This window comes from Mercenaria mercenaria, chromosome 14, assembly GCF_021730395.1.
Source record: "Mercenaria mercenaria strain notata chromosome 14, MADL_Memer_1, whole genome shotgun sequence".
In the NCBI taxonomy this organism is placed as follows: domain Eukaryota; kingdom Metazoa; phylum Mollusca; class Bivalvia; order Venerida; family Veneridae; genus Mercenaria; species Mercenaria mercenaria.
In genome coordinates, this window is record NC_069374.1 from 51,594,662 (window position 1) to 51,613,052 (window position 18,391).

The 18,391-nt window shown below is 35.2% G+C and overlaps 1 protein-coding gene across 1 annotated transcript in view; it reads left to right on the forward strand.

Annotated features, from left to right (window-relative positions):
- The window catches only part of LOC123527489 (rootletin-like), a 119,020-nt gene that overhangs the window by 18,055 nt on the left and 82,574 nt on the right, over positions 1-18,391 (forward strand). The window contains exon 2 of the mRNA XM_053522623.1: positions 14,630-14,920. Within this exon, the coding sequence (XP_053378598.1) occupies positions 14,630-14,920 (291 nt within the window). The remainder of the gene's footprint in view (positions 1-14,629; positions 14,921-18,391) is intronic.

An 18,391-nucleotide genomic window follows, 5' to 3' on the forward strand; every position in this document is an offset into this window, starting at 1 on the left:
ACACATGCAAATAAAAGCACGTGCTATTTGCTCATTAACTCATTATTATTATAACAGTGATCACTTTTAGAAGATTTAAATGCATAATTGTTTTTGTTTTTAAACGTATTGTATGCATGAACAAAAATAAAAGCGCCACATAAAGAATACCGTCGGACAAAAGTCTAAAAAGACCGTACATAAATAATAATTCTCGACATGTTTTAAAAGGTTCATACATTTTTTTCTCGGTCTTTTTCATTTGTTTAATGACCCCCGACACTTTTATTTCTACAAAAAATATATAGCTAGATTACAAATAGATGTATAATATTATGCTACATATTTTACGAATGTAAAAAGTAATTAACCACATCCACGAGATTCGTTTTCTAGGAGTATCCAGACAAATACTAGAAAGAACGGTTTTTTGACTGGTTGAACGCTATGCATCAACTACGTATAAAACATGAAAAAAGGCAGCATACTTTTGTTAAAGTGAATGGAACAGTCAAGGAAAGTTCTAAGTTAAAAAGAGACACAATTTTGTGAAATGTAAGTTGGAATTGTGGAACATGACACAGAGCCAGAATCACGACATTTTTCTACGTAATGCTGAAGACTAGTGTTTAGTTAGTTCTGGTAGTTCTTGAGAAACCTAGCCTAACTTTAAAAATATACTCAAAGATGCTAATGCTAAAGACTTTTAGCATCGAACTATTAGCCTAGTCTCTGCTCAATGCTTATTATTCTAACTACTAGTATTATGCGGGTGTCGGTACCGGCCTGAAGATCACAACACTATTAGTGACATTTAATTAAAGAATTCAAATAGTCAAACCTAACATTTCAAAATGGCGTCGCATTTACGAGTTAAGCACCGCATTAACTGAAAAGTATAGATACTAAAATGTGCATTATTTTATGTTGTTTTATTTACTTTATGTTCTTTTAAAGCCGTGTGGCTAAATTTGTATTAGACGACTTTTGAATAAATTTATATATTTAACAAATCGATTTTTACAGTTAAAAGTTTAAAACCAATTACTTAAGTTCACTTTTCACAATGGAAATTTTAAGATAATTTCATAGAGTATGAGCTTAAGGGCTTTAAACGGATTTCAAAGTCTGTAAAAATTGAAGATTAAAGACTCTTTAAAATGAAAATAACTTTTCTTCATATAAAATAAATATATATTCTTTATCGAATGGTGTTTATGAAAACTCGTAAGTTCCATTAGGGCATCAGGTCACACAATACCCTACATTAAACGAAATGTACACGTCTTGTGATATGTCAATAATGTATCGTTTTTAAAAGCCCTGTTGAAATTAAATTACAATTTAGATTTCCTTAAGTAAAAGAATTTAAGGAGACCGCAGACTTGGCAACGCACAATCGTTTTGTTACGTGGTTGGGTGAAATATATACGTGTATTTATTATGCCTATGTAGCATTTCTCATGGCTAATGTGGAACATTTTGGCAGCAAAACAACAACAACAACACATATTATGGTTATCGCATCATAAAGAAAACATTTTTGTCAACATGTTCGAAACAATACAAAAAATGCGTCATAGAAGAGATTTTTTTTTATTTCCAAGAGCAAAGAAATATCAAAGTTCTTCAATAACGAATACAACCAGATATGATCAAGCTTTCTGGTTTTTCTATCGGCACAACATTTTCAGAAAGAAATGTAATCACTTGCATACCTGAAATAATATTATTAAAATTTCGCAGTTACTTCCCTTCCATTGGTATTAGACAGAAAATAGGTTTGATAGCGTGCATAAAATAAGTGAGATACCATAAACAGGACCGATGCTTCAATTCTTTAGCTATATTTGGGCGAAGAACAAATAATATTATTAAAATTTCGCAGTTACTTCCCTTCCATTGGTATTAGACAGAAAATAGGTTTGATAACGTGCATAAAATAAGTGAGATACCATAAACAGGACCGATGCTTCAATTCTTTAGCTATATTTGGGCGAAGAACAAATAATATTATTAAAATTTCGCAGTTACTTCCCTTCCATTGGTATTAGGCAGAAAATAGGTTTGATAGCGTGCATAAAATAAGTGAGATACCATAAACAGGACCGATGCTTCAATTCTTTAGCTATATTTGGGCGAAGAACAAATGATGTTGTGCTGTTGTCCGTAGATATATCTAAGTGTCTTCAAGTGGCATGAAGGTGAGGTCGATCATAACCCAGGTTGACGGAATCGGCACCTACTGCTGTACTACGATACTGTCCACTATTGAAAACACATACTTAATGATGCAAATAGGCAAAATGTCTGGTTTACGTTTTTGTTTACTTTAGTAGTATTTCTTTGAAAAAGAAAAAAAAACACAACATTAAATGTTGTATAACTTGTTAAGAAAACACCAAATATTTTCAAATACTTCTCAAACAGTTTCAGACGGAAATAATCAGAAACACGTGCAAATGTTGTTGTTTTTTTTTCTCTTTTTTTTTTTTATAAAAAACCTTATACTTCTGTCTGGATGTTTTTATCAGTTTTTCCCTATACCTAGTTTTATCAACAGTTTATAAATACCATGAAATACACATTATGGTTAGATATAAGCAGATTTAGGACTTGTATGATACTAGAACGTGGGTCCAGTGGAATTTTGGCGGAGAGATAAAATCAAAAGGTTAGTGGTCAATAATCGTTCCAAATGTAATTCACACCTAGTCCTGATTGTAGCACGTCTTCTAGCAACGAAGGTCTTACCATGATAAATTAATTTCGATCTTACACAATCGTGGTCCTGGCCATGAAGTGACTTGTATACAATATTAATGGTTTGTTACGGTCAGGACAATGGTCATGTATTACACTATTTGTACAGTCGTTGTCAACTAATAAAAATCAGATCAATTCTCAGTTCAAAATACTTAATCCGTTTGGAAATATAACAAGTTACTTTAAACTGAGTCATGTCATATTTTACCAGTTTCATATAACAAGCATAATACAAAGATCGACATACTATATTTTGTACTTTAAACTCGGAAAATATTATATTTTCGATGTCTCCTCTTTTAAAGTTTCTGTTACACGTATTAATTCCGCGGAATAGCTCTGATCAGCCAGTTCATTTAACAACAAATGATCCAATGACGGCCATTCCAAGTTATGCAATCAGAGAACTTTGAATATACCTGGAAAAAAGCAACTTTACGCTGTTCTATTGTTCATTCTTCGGACGATTCACTTGTCGAAAACAACAGCAGAGCCGTTTCGTGGCTTCATAGCACTGTCAAAAAACTAGTAAAGTAATGAATAAAAGCATATTGTACATGCAGATATATATCAAGTTTAGCGTTTATTTTTTTGGAAACTGATTTTTAAACTTTCGCCAAAGAGTAGGTCATCATTTTACTCATGAGGAAAACAGAAAACATAGCTAAAATGTTTAACTTTAAGCTCATAGATTAACAAAATTGCACTTATTAATTACTGGAACAACTGTACACTACATTAGACCTTCCTGTTGATTATGACAGTCCTTTGCAAGCAAAGTTGCATCTCATAAAAATCAAAATCGCTAATACATGGGTCAGAACATATCACCGGAAAAAAAATCATATACAATCAAAAGAAATATGAGTTGCAGTCGTCATATTTAATGAATTAATTTCTTTCCGATACCAGTCTCTAGGGTAGTCTGTTCTCAATCACAAATAACGGTTTTTGTTGAAATAATATGCAAAGCATACATTATAGTTTGCTCTTTTTACCTAACGTTTGACAATCGAAATGACTGATACACTTTAATATTGAAATATCTGGTTAGCGCGCTTGTTCATTAACAAGCTGATACTTGATTTGGAAGGAAAGCCAGGTAGCCGTAATCGGAAATCGACCTACGAATACGGTCTTCTCCGTACTTGATGTTTATTTTTAGAGCAATGTCAAAGTCTCTTTATACGTATATAGTGTATTGAATGTACAAATATTATTGGGTGGTGAAGTACGTAAGGAAAAGCGGTGTCCATTTTCGATGCGTGTGTGTACGCTTTTCATGAATTAGTTCAAAGTTGTGGCCACCATAATTGTTTCAAGTGAATGTTGAGGACATTGTTAAGATTCTGAAAGAAGGAGGCAAATGTCGTATAGGCCGGACACAGACAGGGATCAAAGACTAGAACGTGTTATCCAGGTTAATATTTAAACTTTTATTTACTTTAACCTATGTACATGCATGTACACATTAAAACCTGTAAACATCCTAACATATACATAGATTCTGTCAGTTAAATTATTTTGTTTAGTATCATAAGTATGACCAGACAGATGCTTGTAAAAATTTAAAGTTATTTTAATTCTGTAAAACCTAGAGGTTGTTGAATGTAGGTAAACAATGTGTTTATATTCCATTTCGATTTAAATTACATGTGCGTAAAGGAGTAATTTGATATAACTTGCAACAGATTCGTATTAATTGCCAATTTACACTTTCATTTTGGATGATGACGCGGTATCCCGGCAACCAGTCCGAGATGTAGATTTTTTTGATAGCGGATGTTGATTCGTAACACCTTTGACCAATTTCCGGTGAAAGTCGAGGAAGTAACTTTCCAAAACTTTAAAAAGTTGATATTTCATCGTTTTGCTCAAATAAACCTAAAATGCATAAAAATGAGCTTCTTTGGTGAAAGGAGAAATTCACCCCCTGTAAAAGACCCAGGACTTCGCAGTCCTAGCTTGTCACTTTTGAAAGAAAAACTGCAGAAAGAAGCAAGGGAGTTGGAAAGGATGGAGCAATCGGTTCTCTCCCCTGAACAAATTTACCCTCCTATACGTAAACGGTTGTTCCAAGACCACACGGACGGTGCATCGTCTATGTATCCTATGGTATAGTTCATTTAGAATGTTTCCTTAATGCATTTTTCATACATGCATTGAATTGTAGCTTCAGACATATTTACATGCTGTTATGATCCATGAGCAGAAACGAATGCTGTGTTAAAGTAAACCCTGGGAGAGAAAATACCAAGGTCCCTACTGGGGCTCGAACCCCGTACCTTGTGATCCAGTAGGCGGACAGTCTAACCATGTTGCTAAAAGGTTAACCCAACTGCAAGGCTGCTGGAAGTGGCCTATAAACCTGCTATCACTTGTTCATGGTTACATAGCTATTCCAATCCCTCCGTATCTAGTACAGCCATTGAGACGAACACGTCATATGCACGACCACTCCCTTAGGCAGATCCATACAATCATTAATGTTTTTAAGTTCTCTTTCTTTCCATACACCGTTACCCTATGGAATCAACTGCCACCCCTGATCATTAATCAGCCTGATCCTGAACATTTCAGACATACTGTTAACGCATCCCACTACTATTAAGTGACTACACCCTGTTTTTATCCTGATTTTACTCTTGTTAATACAGTTTTATCTTGCAGTATCTTCCTTTTGACATCTTACTGTCATTCTTTTAACTTTTATGCTGGCACAGACGCGCACCTGCTAGTTATACCCGAAAGGGGCGTCAAGCAGTATACATACATACATACATACATACACACTATGTTTCTCCCCTTTTTAATACTTCTCAGAGCTTACCAGCTCTCCAGAATGACACTCCATGCCCACCGCAGGAGTCTGTAAAACACTTCCGCCACCATTAAAGTAAACCTGGAAGAGAAAATACCAAGGTCCCCTACTGGGGCTCGAACCCCGGACCTTGTGATCCGTAGGCGGACACTCTAACCCTGTCGCTAAGGGTTAACCCAACAGCAAGGATGTTGGAAGTGGCCTATGAACCTACTATCACTACACAGCTGAAATTAACCAGAAATGGTTTGACACTTGTTAGGTATTGAAACAAATGGGCTTATGCCATAACTATATGGAGTCGGCCATCAGAAAATATAAAAGCTAGTCCAACAAATTTGACACAATCCTAGGAAATGTAGAGATTTTTTTTCATACTGCCAATATCCCCATTATCTCAAAAGACCAAAATAGTGGAGAAAATTTCCAATGAAATTTTCATCGCTGCCAAATGCCAATGCTTTACATACATGTAAGCTATAAGTTTAAATGCCAATTATGTCATGAATTGGCCATAAATTCAAATAAAAGTTACATACTAAATCTAAACTGATGCATGTCAAACCATAAAGGACGTGTGTGGAAATGCGAGTGACTTATGATTTAATCTTGAGCCTTCTGGTGTAACTGATCCTGCCTTTGCGACCAGTGCAGACCAAGATCAGCCTGCACACAGGTGCAGGCTGATCATGGTCTGCACTATTCAGTATTCAGTCAGTAAATTTTAGCGAAGACTCCTTCGAATAATAAATGGTATTGCCCAAATTGAATGATGAACCAGGCCATTTTAGAAATTTAGCCTGGTAAGCAATGTAAGGGCTAAAGAAACCAATATATGCACTACACAGAAAAAAGATACAAATCCCATTTTTTTCAATGCATATCAGTATACACCCGTTACATTTCAATGCATTTATGCCAAATTTCAAAACACAAGTTATCTGGAGCTCTGTTGTCACATAAGTATTTTAAGCTTTTTCTGCAGCTGAATAAATTGAGTGAATATAAACTGCTTGATTATGTATCATTGCTGAAATTTCACTAAATTGATTCAAATGCATCCAGACCAAACCACAAGAATGCACTCGATATTTATTGTGGAAACTTACATATGACTAGCCTATTCTATTATATAGGATTGTCTAAATTGGCTCTAGTGTAAGTCATGCCGAACAACATTTCTAGCCATTGCTTTCATAGAATCATGACCAACAAATTTCCGAGGGCTCAACGCGTAACTAGTCTATCTGCTTCTATTTCAATATACACTAGTTTCGCATCGAGCCCTTGCAATGTAATTTTGAGATGTTGATTAAATCCCTGTTTAGTGATACTGAACAAAATCCATTGATCAGCCTTAAGGCTTGCATGCTTTAGCCTTTACAATAAGAACAGGAAACATTTGCATAATATTTCAATATCCTGGTCACAATGTATATCAGCTTTTGCTTCAAATAATTTGCACAACTGAACCAACTTAGCTGTATGACTTGTGACCTATTAGATTCAACTAGATACATCTTTGATAAAAGTGAAACTGTTTTTCCTGAAAATTGTCACAGATTTTGTTTAAATTGAATTGCTGAGGATTGCTTTAAAATTGAGCCATGCCATGAGAAAACCAACATAATGGCTTTGCGACCAGCATGGATCCAGACCAGCCTGAGCATCCGCGCAGTCTGGTCAGGATCCATGCTATTCGCTTTCAAAGCCTATTGGAATTAGAGATACTGTTAGAGAACAGCATGGATCTTGACCAGACTGCGCGGATTTGCAGGCTGGTCTGGATCCATGCTGGTCGCAAAGCCACTATGTTGGTTTTCTCATGGGGCGGCTCAAATGATGTTGTCAGCAGATTCTTTGATTTGTTGCCATTGCCTTTATATAAGTGTCTCTTTTTATTCGTTACAAAAATTTATATGTAGATTTACCAGTGGTTGATTCTAAATTAAAACTAATATATTTAAACTTTAGAATTTGCAGCTATAAATTATTTAATGAGGTTATCAGGTGAAAAATGCATTCTTTGAAAATTCTTTAGTTTGCTTTTGGATTAAGGGATGTTTTGATATCTTTTAGTCTTATCTAACTTGGTATATTTTTTATGTATGTTTATATTATAATATTTTTGTCCGTCATTTAATACTTTGTTATGTGTATGACATTTCAAACAATGTTAGGCATTATGAAGCGTGCATTTAATTCAAAATGGGAACACTAACTAAAATTTTGGCACATTGAGGATTGTTTTGTAATATGAATACGAGTACATAATGCCAAGATTTGCATACTACATGTAAATGTCAGTTGATCACCATACCATACAATATTGTTGTCCTTGTCACTTCTTCATTGTTCAGTGGGGCATGGGGGGTGCCCAGGCCGAGAGGTCGCTAACTTCGAATCACTTGACCCTCACCAATGTTAGTTCGAGCCTCACTCATGGTGTTGAATTCTTCATATGGGGAAGCCATCCATCTGGCTTACAGAATTGTTGTTTAATTGATACCAGCTACATGATGAAGTTTGCATACTAATGAAATGTCGTTTCCCATCCATGTCAAAGTTGGTCCTGTATTCTTATTGTTCGATGCATGTGCAAGCCGAAAAAGGAAATTGATTTGAATATAAGTAGTTGACTACTTGTTTAGAATTCAGTTTTCTATCACCTTAAATAATTGAACAGTGTTGAAAAATGGCGTGAAATCCAAGAAAACCAGCAATTTTTTTTTTTATATTTGAACAAAAAAGATATTTTTACTTGTCGCTCAGAGTCTTATACCAGTAATAAACTTGTGATATGTGTATTGTGAGCATGAAAAATTCATCTATAGATTTTCTAACTATTATTAAGGATATACGTAAACTAGTGAAGTACTAATCCCTATGCTTATATGGGCTTTAATCTGGATTCCTGTATTAAGATAGGCGCTAGATTAGAATGCACTGGCATTTAAGTCTTGATCTGAACTCTGCAATGGATAAACTCTTGTTTTAAAAACACCTGATTTACGTTTTGGCCCAAAGTTTTAGATTTACTGATTTCAAGTGTACTGCGTTTCTTCATACCCAAAATATATATATATTGTATAAATTAAATTTTGATGTCGAGAGTTAACAGGCATCTAAAAAATTTGAAAATAGTTTTTTCCTTCTTTTGAGGTATAATTATTTGATCAAAAGTTGCATAATCTGATAAACCACTGTGGGGTATTGATTTAAGATTATGTTAAACCTCTGCAGGTCTTGGATTTAAATTTAAAGAATTGATTTCTTATTAAATGCCAAGCTGAATTTAAATCCACTGAAATTGCAGGGGAAGGATACTGAATGGTGTTTAGTTGTTCTATTACTTCAGAATCCACATAATGCTCATGTTTCCATAACATATGCTGCAGTAAATTTGACTGTATTTGGAAGCCCCAGGTTGAAACCCTTGCAGTTCAGCCAATATTTTTCGAGTAATACTTACTTAACTTTTAGCATGCTAGATAAATTGTCATCTGCTGGAAATGTCGTCTGCTGGAAATGTCATCTGCTAAAATTGTAAAGTTCATTCAATTTGCTCCAAAATTGGAAGAAATATTGTCAGAGTAGCAAACAGCTTGGAACCTGATCAGACGCCGATTTAATCGGCGTCTGATCTGGTTCCAAGCTGTTTGCAAAGGCTGTTAAATTCGCCTGCAGCAGGCTAAAGGTTAACCTTTTAACCCATAAAACAACAATTTTGCGTAACATACCAGTAACTGTTTCTACAAAATGACAAATAAAATTTACATCATAAGACAGAGTAATCAATCTGGATTCTTATTTGTTAGGACAGAGAATAATATAGGTTTTTCCATGTAATTTAAACAAATAGTCAAATGCTGGTAAAAAGTTCTAGAACAAAAATAAATATATGATAAAAGGAAAATCCTAGTTTTGATAGGTTTTTCTTCAAACCTATTACTTCAAATTTCTAAAATTCCTATTCAGTCTTATTCTTTAAAGTTTGCAAAGACTGCAGTAATTGTATGTTTATATACATGTATGTAGTTATTATAAAGGCAAAATGCTGTATGAAGTTTCAGCAGTGTACAAGACTTTGGCTATTTCAGGTCTGTGTTTAACACTCCCAAGAAATGCTAATCACCACTGATCGTGATAAGATGGTTAGAGTACAGGAGACGTGGCCATTAATTTGTGGTTTACTTTTAAAATAAAAAAAAAGAATTGATTTTTTAGGAGAAATGACAGACATATTAAAATGCATCCATTGCCAAAATGCTTGTACCAATACATTTCCTTTTGCAACAAGCATTTCTGCAGAAGTTTCTTCTCTCAGTACATGAATAAATGAGTTGCACCATGAGAAAACCAACATAGTGCATTTGTGACCAGCATGGATCCAGACCAGCCTGCGCATCAGCGCAGTCTGGTCAGGATCCATGCTGTTCGCTTTCAAAGCTAATTGCAATTAGAGAAACTGTTAGCGAAAAGCATTGATCCTGACCAGGCTGCGCAGATGCGTAGGCTGATCTGGAACCATGCTGGTCAAAAATGCATAATGTTGGTTCTCTCAATGTGCGGCTCAAATGCTGAAAGTAATCGTGAATCCTTGGTCAGTATTGCAAATACATCATGTACATAATACACAAGTCTTATTACCAGAGTAATAGAATGTTCAAATTGAAATTTTTGGAAATGTAAACATCACCTTTCGTGAAAATTTTCAATTAAAGTTCGAATTTGCACAATAAAGATATACAAGAGATAAACCAATGTAAATATTGTCCACTTAGAGCTTAGGTAAAATTGAATATTAGAGTTGTGAAAAGTTACACTTTGTCTTTTGTGAAACTTTGATATATGGTGATATTATGTTTATGAAAGAAATTTTCTGGAGATCATTTGAATGTACACAGGGGTTAAATTTCATTCATTTGATATGACACAAGTATTTGGTACACTGTGAAAAAGGGTAAAAGAAAATGAATTGAGAATTTGGTAAAAAATGGTACACGATTTCAAGCTTAATGTCATATGTCAGAACCTGTATTAATTGCTTATACTTCTAATAATTAATAATAATTTGATATTAATCAAAGTATTTTGCAACTTGTCTTTTTTGTTGGATTTTATGATAAGTTTAAGTTTAATAACAGTCGATCTGCCATTCTGGACACAATGAAGCATAAAAATGCCATGTAGAGTACATGTATATTTAGGGTTTTATGATAATTTCCCAATCATAAATATGTATAGCATAATCTGCCTTATATGTTGCCAGTTTTTTTTATATGTGATACTGTATTTTTTGTATGATTGGCATAATTTGGCAAGCATACTGCCCATTTATTAATCTTTTGGAGAAAAGGAATTTTGCATTGATTTGTTCAGGTCAGTCTGGTGGTTAGGGATTATATTACCCCTCTGTGTTAGAGACCAATAGATTAAAGGTCAAGGTCACTTGGGACTACAGCAGTTAGACTTAATTGGATGATTTAATTGCCTTTTGTCAGCAAAGGATTTCTGTTGTTTTGAAGTTCAGAAGGTTAAAGGTCATTTGAAAAAATATCAAAGAAATAACTTGGAAAATGCTAAGATCTGCGTCAGTAAAACTTCATAGCCATACTTTGTTAAAATTTGATTTGCTTAGAGTCAGTAGATGACCCCTCATTAATGAGGGTCACTAGGTCAGACTCAAAGGTCAAGGACACAGTAACCTTGATACTGAGAATTACATTACCAGATACCTCTTACAGGTTATGTTTTGGAGTGTATGTTACTGGCACTTGCATTTTTGAAGGATTGCACAATGCAAATATGTTGAATACTTGATTTCAGTGCAGAAAACCAGTAGTTACCTTAGAAGTGTTAAACATTTAGTGTATCATATATGACCTTATGTATATGTGAATGTATAATATGATTTAAAGAAAGAATACAACTCAAGTGTGAATGTATGACATATATGTAAAGAAATAAAGTGGCCTTTAATTTTTTATCCAAATGTACCTTTGGTGCTCAGTCATGCACTTAAATAGTTTAACGATATAAGCTCTTGCCTTTTAGATTGTTCTCCTGTATAAAGATGCCTTTAATATTTCATTTTCCTTTTATTTTCATGACTTTTCTTGAAAGAAATCGTCATTGAATAAAATATGTCCCATGTGTAAAGGTCGTAATAAACCAGTATTAAAGCTTTTGGCTGGTGGGTATTTAATGATGTATAAATTATAACTTTTTCAACATGTATTGTTATCAAAGAGAAGTTATTTTATGCATTAAGTTTTATAGGTGGGTTCGGACTGGGTTTAATTGTCCTAGACTTAAATGGTATCAATTATTCAAGATTTCCACGTAAATGGATACGCTAAATGTTGGTTGGAAATCATTCCATAGAACATGTAGAAAATTTGAAAGGGAACCCTGAATTGGCAAATTTTAAAAGCTGATGGAAAATGATAGTTAGTTACAGTAGCTGTAACAGTTTTTTAGCCTCCTGAACCAGTCAGACTTCGTTCTCGAGTTTTAAGTACAGGCCCCGTTAACTGTTAAATAGCAGTACATTTTTTTTATCCATTGTTTTTGTGTGTTCATGTTCATGTCTGAAGTGAGTTTGAGTCCCTGACACTATTGTGGAATTTTAAGATGTAGGTATGGATTGAATATCTAAAGGAATAAATTAAAGGTTATTTCAACAAAACTACTCTGAATTTGGAAAGACTATAGCATTCTTTCACTGCTTGTAGGTGCAGATGGAAATGTCTGGCTCTTGGGTAACTGTTGACTGTTGATAACTTAAGTGAAACTTAACAGTTACCTGAAATACAGTTTATTTCACTGACATGTCAGTGCTATTTCTTTTTCAAGGCAAACAATTAAAACGGAGGTTACGTAACATCAGAAAGCTGTAACATTAAATGGCGGGTTAATACATCTAATAAATACATGATACTGCTTAGTCAACAAAATACTGAAACAAATATGAACTGTGCCTTGAGAAAATCAACATAGTGGCTTTGCAATCAGCATGGATCCAGACCAGCATGCATATCCACGCAGACTGGTCAGGATCCATGCTGTTCGCTTAAAGCCTATTCGAATTAGAGAAACTATTAGCAAACAGCATGGATCCTGACCAGACTGTGTGGATGTGCAGGCTTGTCTGGATCCTTGTTTGTCGCAAAGGCACTATGTTGGTTTTCTTATGGTGCGGCTCATATAAACAAAGCCTTTATAATCAGATCCAAGATGCAAGTATTTCCAATAGTATATATATATTCAGAAATGCAATGGGCTAGCGGGGATGGTAGTGCTTTTTATTTAACTGTATGTCAAACCATTTTCAGCTTTATTTTATGAGCATGCCCAATTTTAGTATCAGAATATATTATGAAGAATTTTTGTTTTGTTAGTCTTCAATAATATACAATACAGAATGATACCGTATTAGTTATTGTTTACTCCTGGCATTAAAATCTGATATTTAATATCTCGGTAATTAGTCGGGTCAATGTAAACAATTTTCCGGTTCATTCCTCAAAGTTGATTTATGTGCATGTTAAATAGGCATTAATTGGATGTAATCTTTGATTGAAATTTATTTATGAAGAGAATGACAAATTAGTCAGAAAATGCGCTATAATCTCGGATTAATCTTCGAGCCTATAATAGATGCATGTACATGTGTTTGATAAGAAACAAAAATAACTTTATTATAAATAATCGAAGTGCATGTTAGTAAATTTAGTCCTTATCCAGCTTAACATATTTGTGAAAAGTGAGTAGCCATTGTGTTAGCTACCAAACTGAGAGAAACTGTTGTTTGTGCCAGGAAGACTGTTTTACTCCTGATCCCGAGTTCTTGGGTCAAAAATAGTAATAGGTCTGGAGTGGACTTAGTTTGATACTGGCCGAAATTCCAACTTGAGAGATGTTTCCCTACAGCTGATGTCAATTGAGTAGCTTTAAACTCAGCCAGGTGGTTATGGGTTTGAAGCACCAAAAGTTATGGCAAAATTTGCCACGAACATTGAACATCAGTTCGTATATGCATTATACTGTAAGACACAGGATGAAAATTATAATAATTTCCTCCGACCTATTATTCAATGTGCTACTTTTACAGAACACTTAGTTTCATCTGATTATACCACTGATACAGCCCGCCCGCTTAGCTTAGTAGGTAAGAGCGTTGGTCTACGGATCGCGGAGTTGTGAGTTCGATTCTCAGGCGGGGCGTATGTTCTCCGTGACTATTTGATAAACGACATTGTGTCTGAAATCATTAGTCCTCCACCTCTGATTCATGTGGGGAAGTTGGCATTACTTGCGGAGAACAGGTTTGTACTGGTACAGAATCCAGGAACACTGGTTAGGTTAACTGCCCGCCGTTACATGACTGAAATACTGTTGAAAAATGGCGTTAAACCCAAAACAAAGAAAGAAAATATACCACTGATACAAAGTATTTAAAGGGCTTATATAGTACTGGAGTCACTTGTGTCCTTTTGACAGTTCATCCATTCTTCCTTCCATTCGTCCATCATGTCCACTCCATCTTCTTAACTGCTTGGAAGATTTTCATCAAACACGAATTGTTAATCTTATATTAAGGACATGGAGTGTGCACAGCACAAGTTACTAGGTCAAAGGCCAAGGTTACTCTTGAAGGTCAATGGTCATCATATTATTCTACTTTCCTTGTATCAGAGCAGTGTCTTGTGATATTAATCACCTTTAGTGATAACTCTAGTTTGAAGCCATATTCCTTATTTCTGTGAAATGGAAAAGAGAATCTTTGTCAACATCTCATTGCATTTAAACAAGTTTATTATAAAATCATTATAAGAGGTGGATAACATTGGTTTCAGTGAGAAGAAATGTCAGATTTAGAAGATGAAATTTTATTTGTTTCTTGGAATATAATTTAAAATTTGTGGGTTGAGGCAAGTACAAATTACTAGTATACAGAAATTAGTCTCCAAGGAATAGTAAGGACTTAACAGGATTACCTTATTCATAAGAAAATTTTATAGTTCCGCCTGTTATCTTTTTCTATTTTGTATTTTTTAGAGGCTTGAGGACTCTGTGTTGAAGGACAAAGATACAGAAGATTATACTGTCCGAGGCGAAGGTGACAGTCCGTCAAAGATCCCGGCACGTATACGGGAGATCATCACCAAGAATCTAGCATCGGATGACAAGGGTTTGAAACTAGCCAGCATGTCCACACCGACACCACAACAGCTGCAGGAGGAGAACAGACTGCTGTCAACAGAGCTGAACCGAGTTGAGGACCTTCTGGCAGCTAGTCGTGCAGAGAGGGATGAACTTGGCATCAAGTATAATGCACTCAGTGAAAAGGTAAGAGGCAGTTTTGTTTCATCTGACCCAGTCTGGCTTTAAGGCTATTAAACTGAGTTTAGAAACCAGTCTCAGAATACAGCCTTGCCACTGGTCAATTTCGAAAGTTTGCTTTGAAACAACCAATCAGAGGGTTGAGTTTTGAGACTGGTCTTCAAACAAAAAGTTTTATAATCCAGGGCCCACCAGGCATGGTGAACTTGTTTTTTTGTAGCTTTTCTCTAGAATTTATCTACAACTTTCCATAATAGATCAGCTTTTATAATATCTTCTTTGAGTTCTACAGAATCAGCCATTTCTTACATTAGGAAAGCTTTGATGTTGTATAATTATTCATCTGAAGTTTTCACCTTACTCAGCTAGGTGTGTGTCTCTAATGTCCATTGTATTAATTATTCATCAATATTTCCTGGGAAAAGTGAACAATGGAGCAGTGAGTTAGCTCTCCATCATACATTTCATCACATGTGTGCATAAGTGCTGTAATTGTATATAGATAAAATAGGTAGATACAGTACATTCGCGCTAAGTGGCTAAATTTTTATCAAGGAATTAGATTAACCTTCCAACTTTGGTTTCTTAGCACTAAATTTTGACCTCATTTAGATTCTTCTTTACCGTATACAGTAATATATTGATATTAGTGGTGGGGGACAAATTTTCTTGGCTTCAGTGGTTTTGTCATTCCACAAAATTAAATGCGAACAAACAAGGAAAACTCTCAGTCATTTTATCTTATTAAAGTGGAATTTCCTTTCGATCATGATCCTCTCCAAACAGCTTTTCTGAGAAAAAAATAATGTGAAATTTATGCACACAAATGAAACGGTTCTACAGTATCGTTCAATGTCAAAGTTTTTATGGCATTTTAAAAAGATATGTTTATTATTAAGGTTATATTTTGAAGATTTAATAGAAAATTATTTCAAAAAGGTTTTAAAGTATAGTGAGTTATGTCAGTTTTCCTTTAACCCTTCGATTTATTAATTGATAGAGGGAGGAAAATAGAGGGTAAATACTTACGTAGTGTTAAGAGTATTTACCCATAAAAGAATTGACACCAGGCAGTTTAATATGTTGACTTTAAAATCAAAAAAGTATCTTCAAACTACATGAAGGTCAAGTTTTATTCATTTTTACCTGTGTTGAGTATTTCTGTTATATAATGAACATTCTTTTTATATTTACCTGACATTGGCAGGGGTTCTTTATTTATGTCTGTATACCTTTATGTCACTCTTTATGCACCTTGAATGCATTGATTCCTTTTATTTGCATTTTTTTATGAAATACCTGATTTTTAGCTCACCTGTCACAAAGTGACAAGGTGAGCTTTTGTGATCGCGCGGCGTCCGTCGTCCGTCTGTGCGTGCGTGCGTCCGTCCGTCCGTCCGTCCGTAAACTTTTGCTTGTGACCACTCTAGAGGTCACATTTTTCATGGGATCTTTATGAAAGTTGGTCAGAATGTTCACCTTGATGATATCTAGATCAAGTTCGAAACTGGGTCACGTGCCATCAAAAACTAGGTCAGTAGGTCTAAAAATAGAAAAACCCTGTGACCTCTCTAGAGGCCATATATTTCACAAGATCTTCATGAAAATTGGTCAGAATGTTCACCTTGATGATATCTAGGTCAAGTTTTAAACTGGGTCACGTGGGGTCAAAAACTAGGTCAGTAGGTCTAAAAATAGAAAAACCTTGTGACCTCTCTAGAGGCCATATCTTTCATGAGATCTTCATGAATATTGGTCAGAATGTTCACCTTGATGATATCTAGGTCAAGTTCGAAATTGGGTCACGTGGGGTCAAAAACTAGGTCATTAGGTCTAAAAATAGAAAAAACCTTGTGACCTCTCTAGAGGCCATATTTCTCAATGGATCTTCATGAAAATTGGTCAGAATGTTCACCTTGATGATATCTAGGTCAAGTTCGAAACTGGGTCACGTGGGGGTAAAAACTAGGTCAGTAGATCTAAAAATAGAAAAACCTTGTGACCTCTCTAGAGGCCATATTTTTCATGAGATCTTCATGAATATTGGTCAGAATGTTTACCTTGATGATATCTAGGTCAAGTTCGATACTAGGTTATGTGGGATCAAAAACTAGGTCAGTAGGTCTAAAAATAGAAAAACCTTGTGACCTCTCTAGAGGCCATATTTCTCAATGGATCTTCATGAAAATTGGTGAGAATGTTCAGCTTGATGATATCTAGGTCAAGTCCGAAACTGGGTCACGTGCGGTCAAAAACTAGGTCAGTAGGTCTAAAAATAGAAAAACCTTGTGACCTCTCTAGAGGCCATATTTTTCAATGGATCTTCAGGAAAATTGGTCAGAATGTTCACCTTGATGATATCTAGATCATGTTCGAAACTGGGTCACGTGGGATTAAGAACTAGGACAGTAGATCTAAAAATAGAAAAACCTTGTGACCTCTCTAGAGGCCATATTTTTCATGAGATCTTCATGAATATTGGTCAGAATGTTCACCTTGATGATATCTAGATCAGGTTCGAAACTGGGTCACGTGGGGTCAAAAACTAGGTCAGTAGGTCTAAAAATAGAAAAACCTTGTGACCTCTCTAGAGGCCATATTTCTCAATGGATCTTCATGAAAACTGGTGAGAATGTTCAGCTTGATGATATCTAGGTCAGGTTTGTAACTGGGTCATGTGCGGTCAAAAACTAGGTCAGTAGGTCTAAAAATAGAAAAACCTTGTGACCTCTCTAGAGGCCATATTTTTCACGAGATCTTCATGAAAATTGGTGAGAATGTTCACCTTGATGATATCTAGGTCAAGTTTAAAAGTGGGTCACGTGCCATCAAAAACTAGGTCATTAGGTCAAATAATAGAAAAACCTTGTGACCTCTCTAGAGGCCATATTTTTCAATGGATCTTCATGAAAATTGGTCAGAATTTTTTATCTTGATGATATCTAGGTCACATGTGCTCAAAAACTAGGTCACTATGTCAAATAATAGAAATAACGACGTCATACTCAGTTCAACACTGGGTCATGTGGGGATAGGTGAGCGATTCAGGACCATCATGGTCCTCTTGTTTTTACATCCTTTTCTGTGCATGATGAATTTCTAATAGCAGATGTTTTATTAAGAATTGTCATACATTTCTTTATTGTCCTCAGTGCAAAACTTTTGTAGTAAAGAAACCATTTGAGCCGCGCCATGAGAAAATCAACATAGTGGGTTTGCGACCAGCATGGATCCAGACCAGCCTGCGCATCCGCGCAGTCTGGTCAGGATCCATGCTGTTCGCTAACGGTTTCTCTAATTGCAGTAGGCTTTAAAAGCGAACAGCATGGATCCTGACCAGAGGAGGAGAAGTACAATATACTAGTACAGGAACCAGGAACACCAGTTTGGACAACTGGCAACCAGTAATTTTTTGAAAATGGCATAATCAACAAATAAAGAAAACAAGAGATTTGCACTGAGGCAACAAATTCCTTT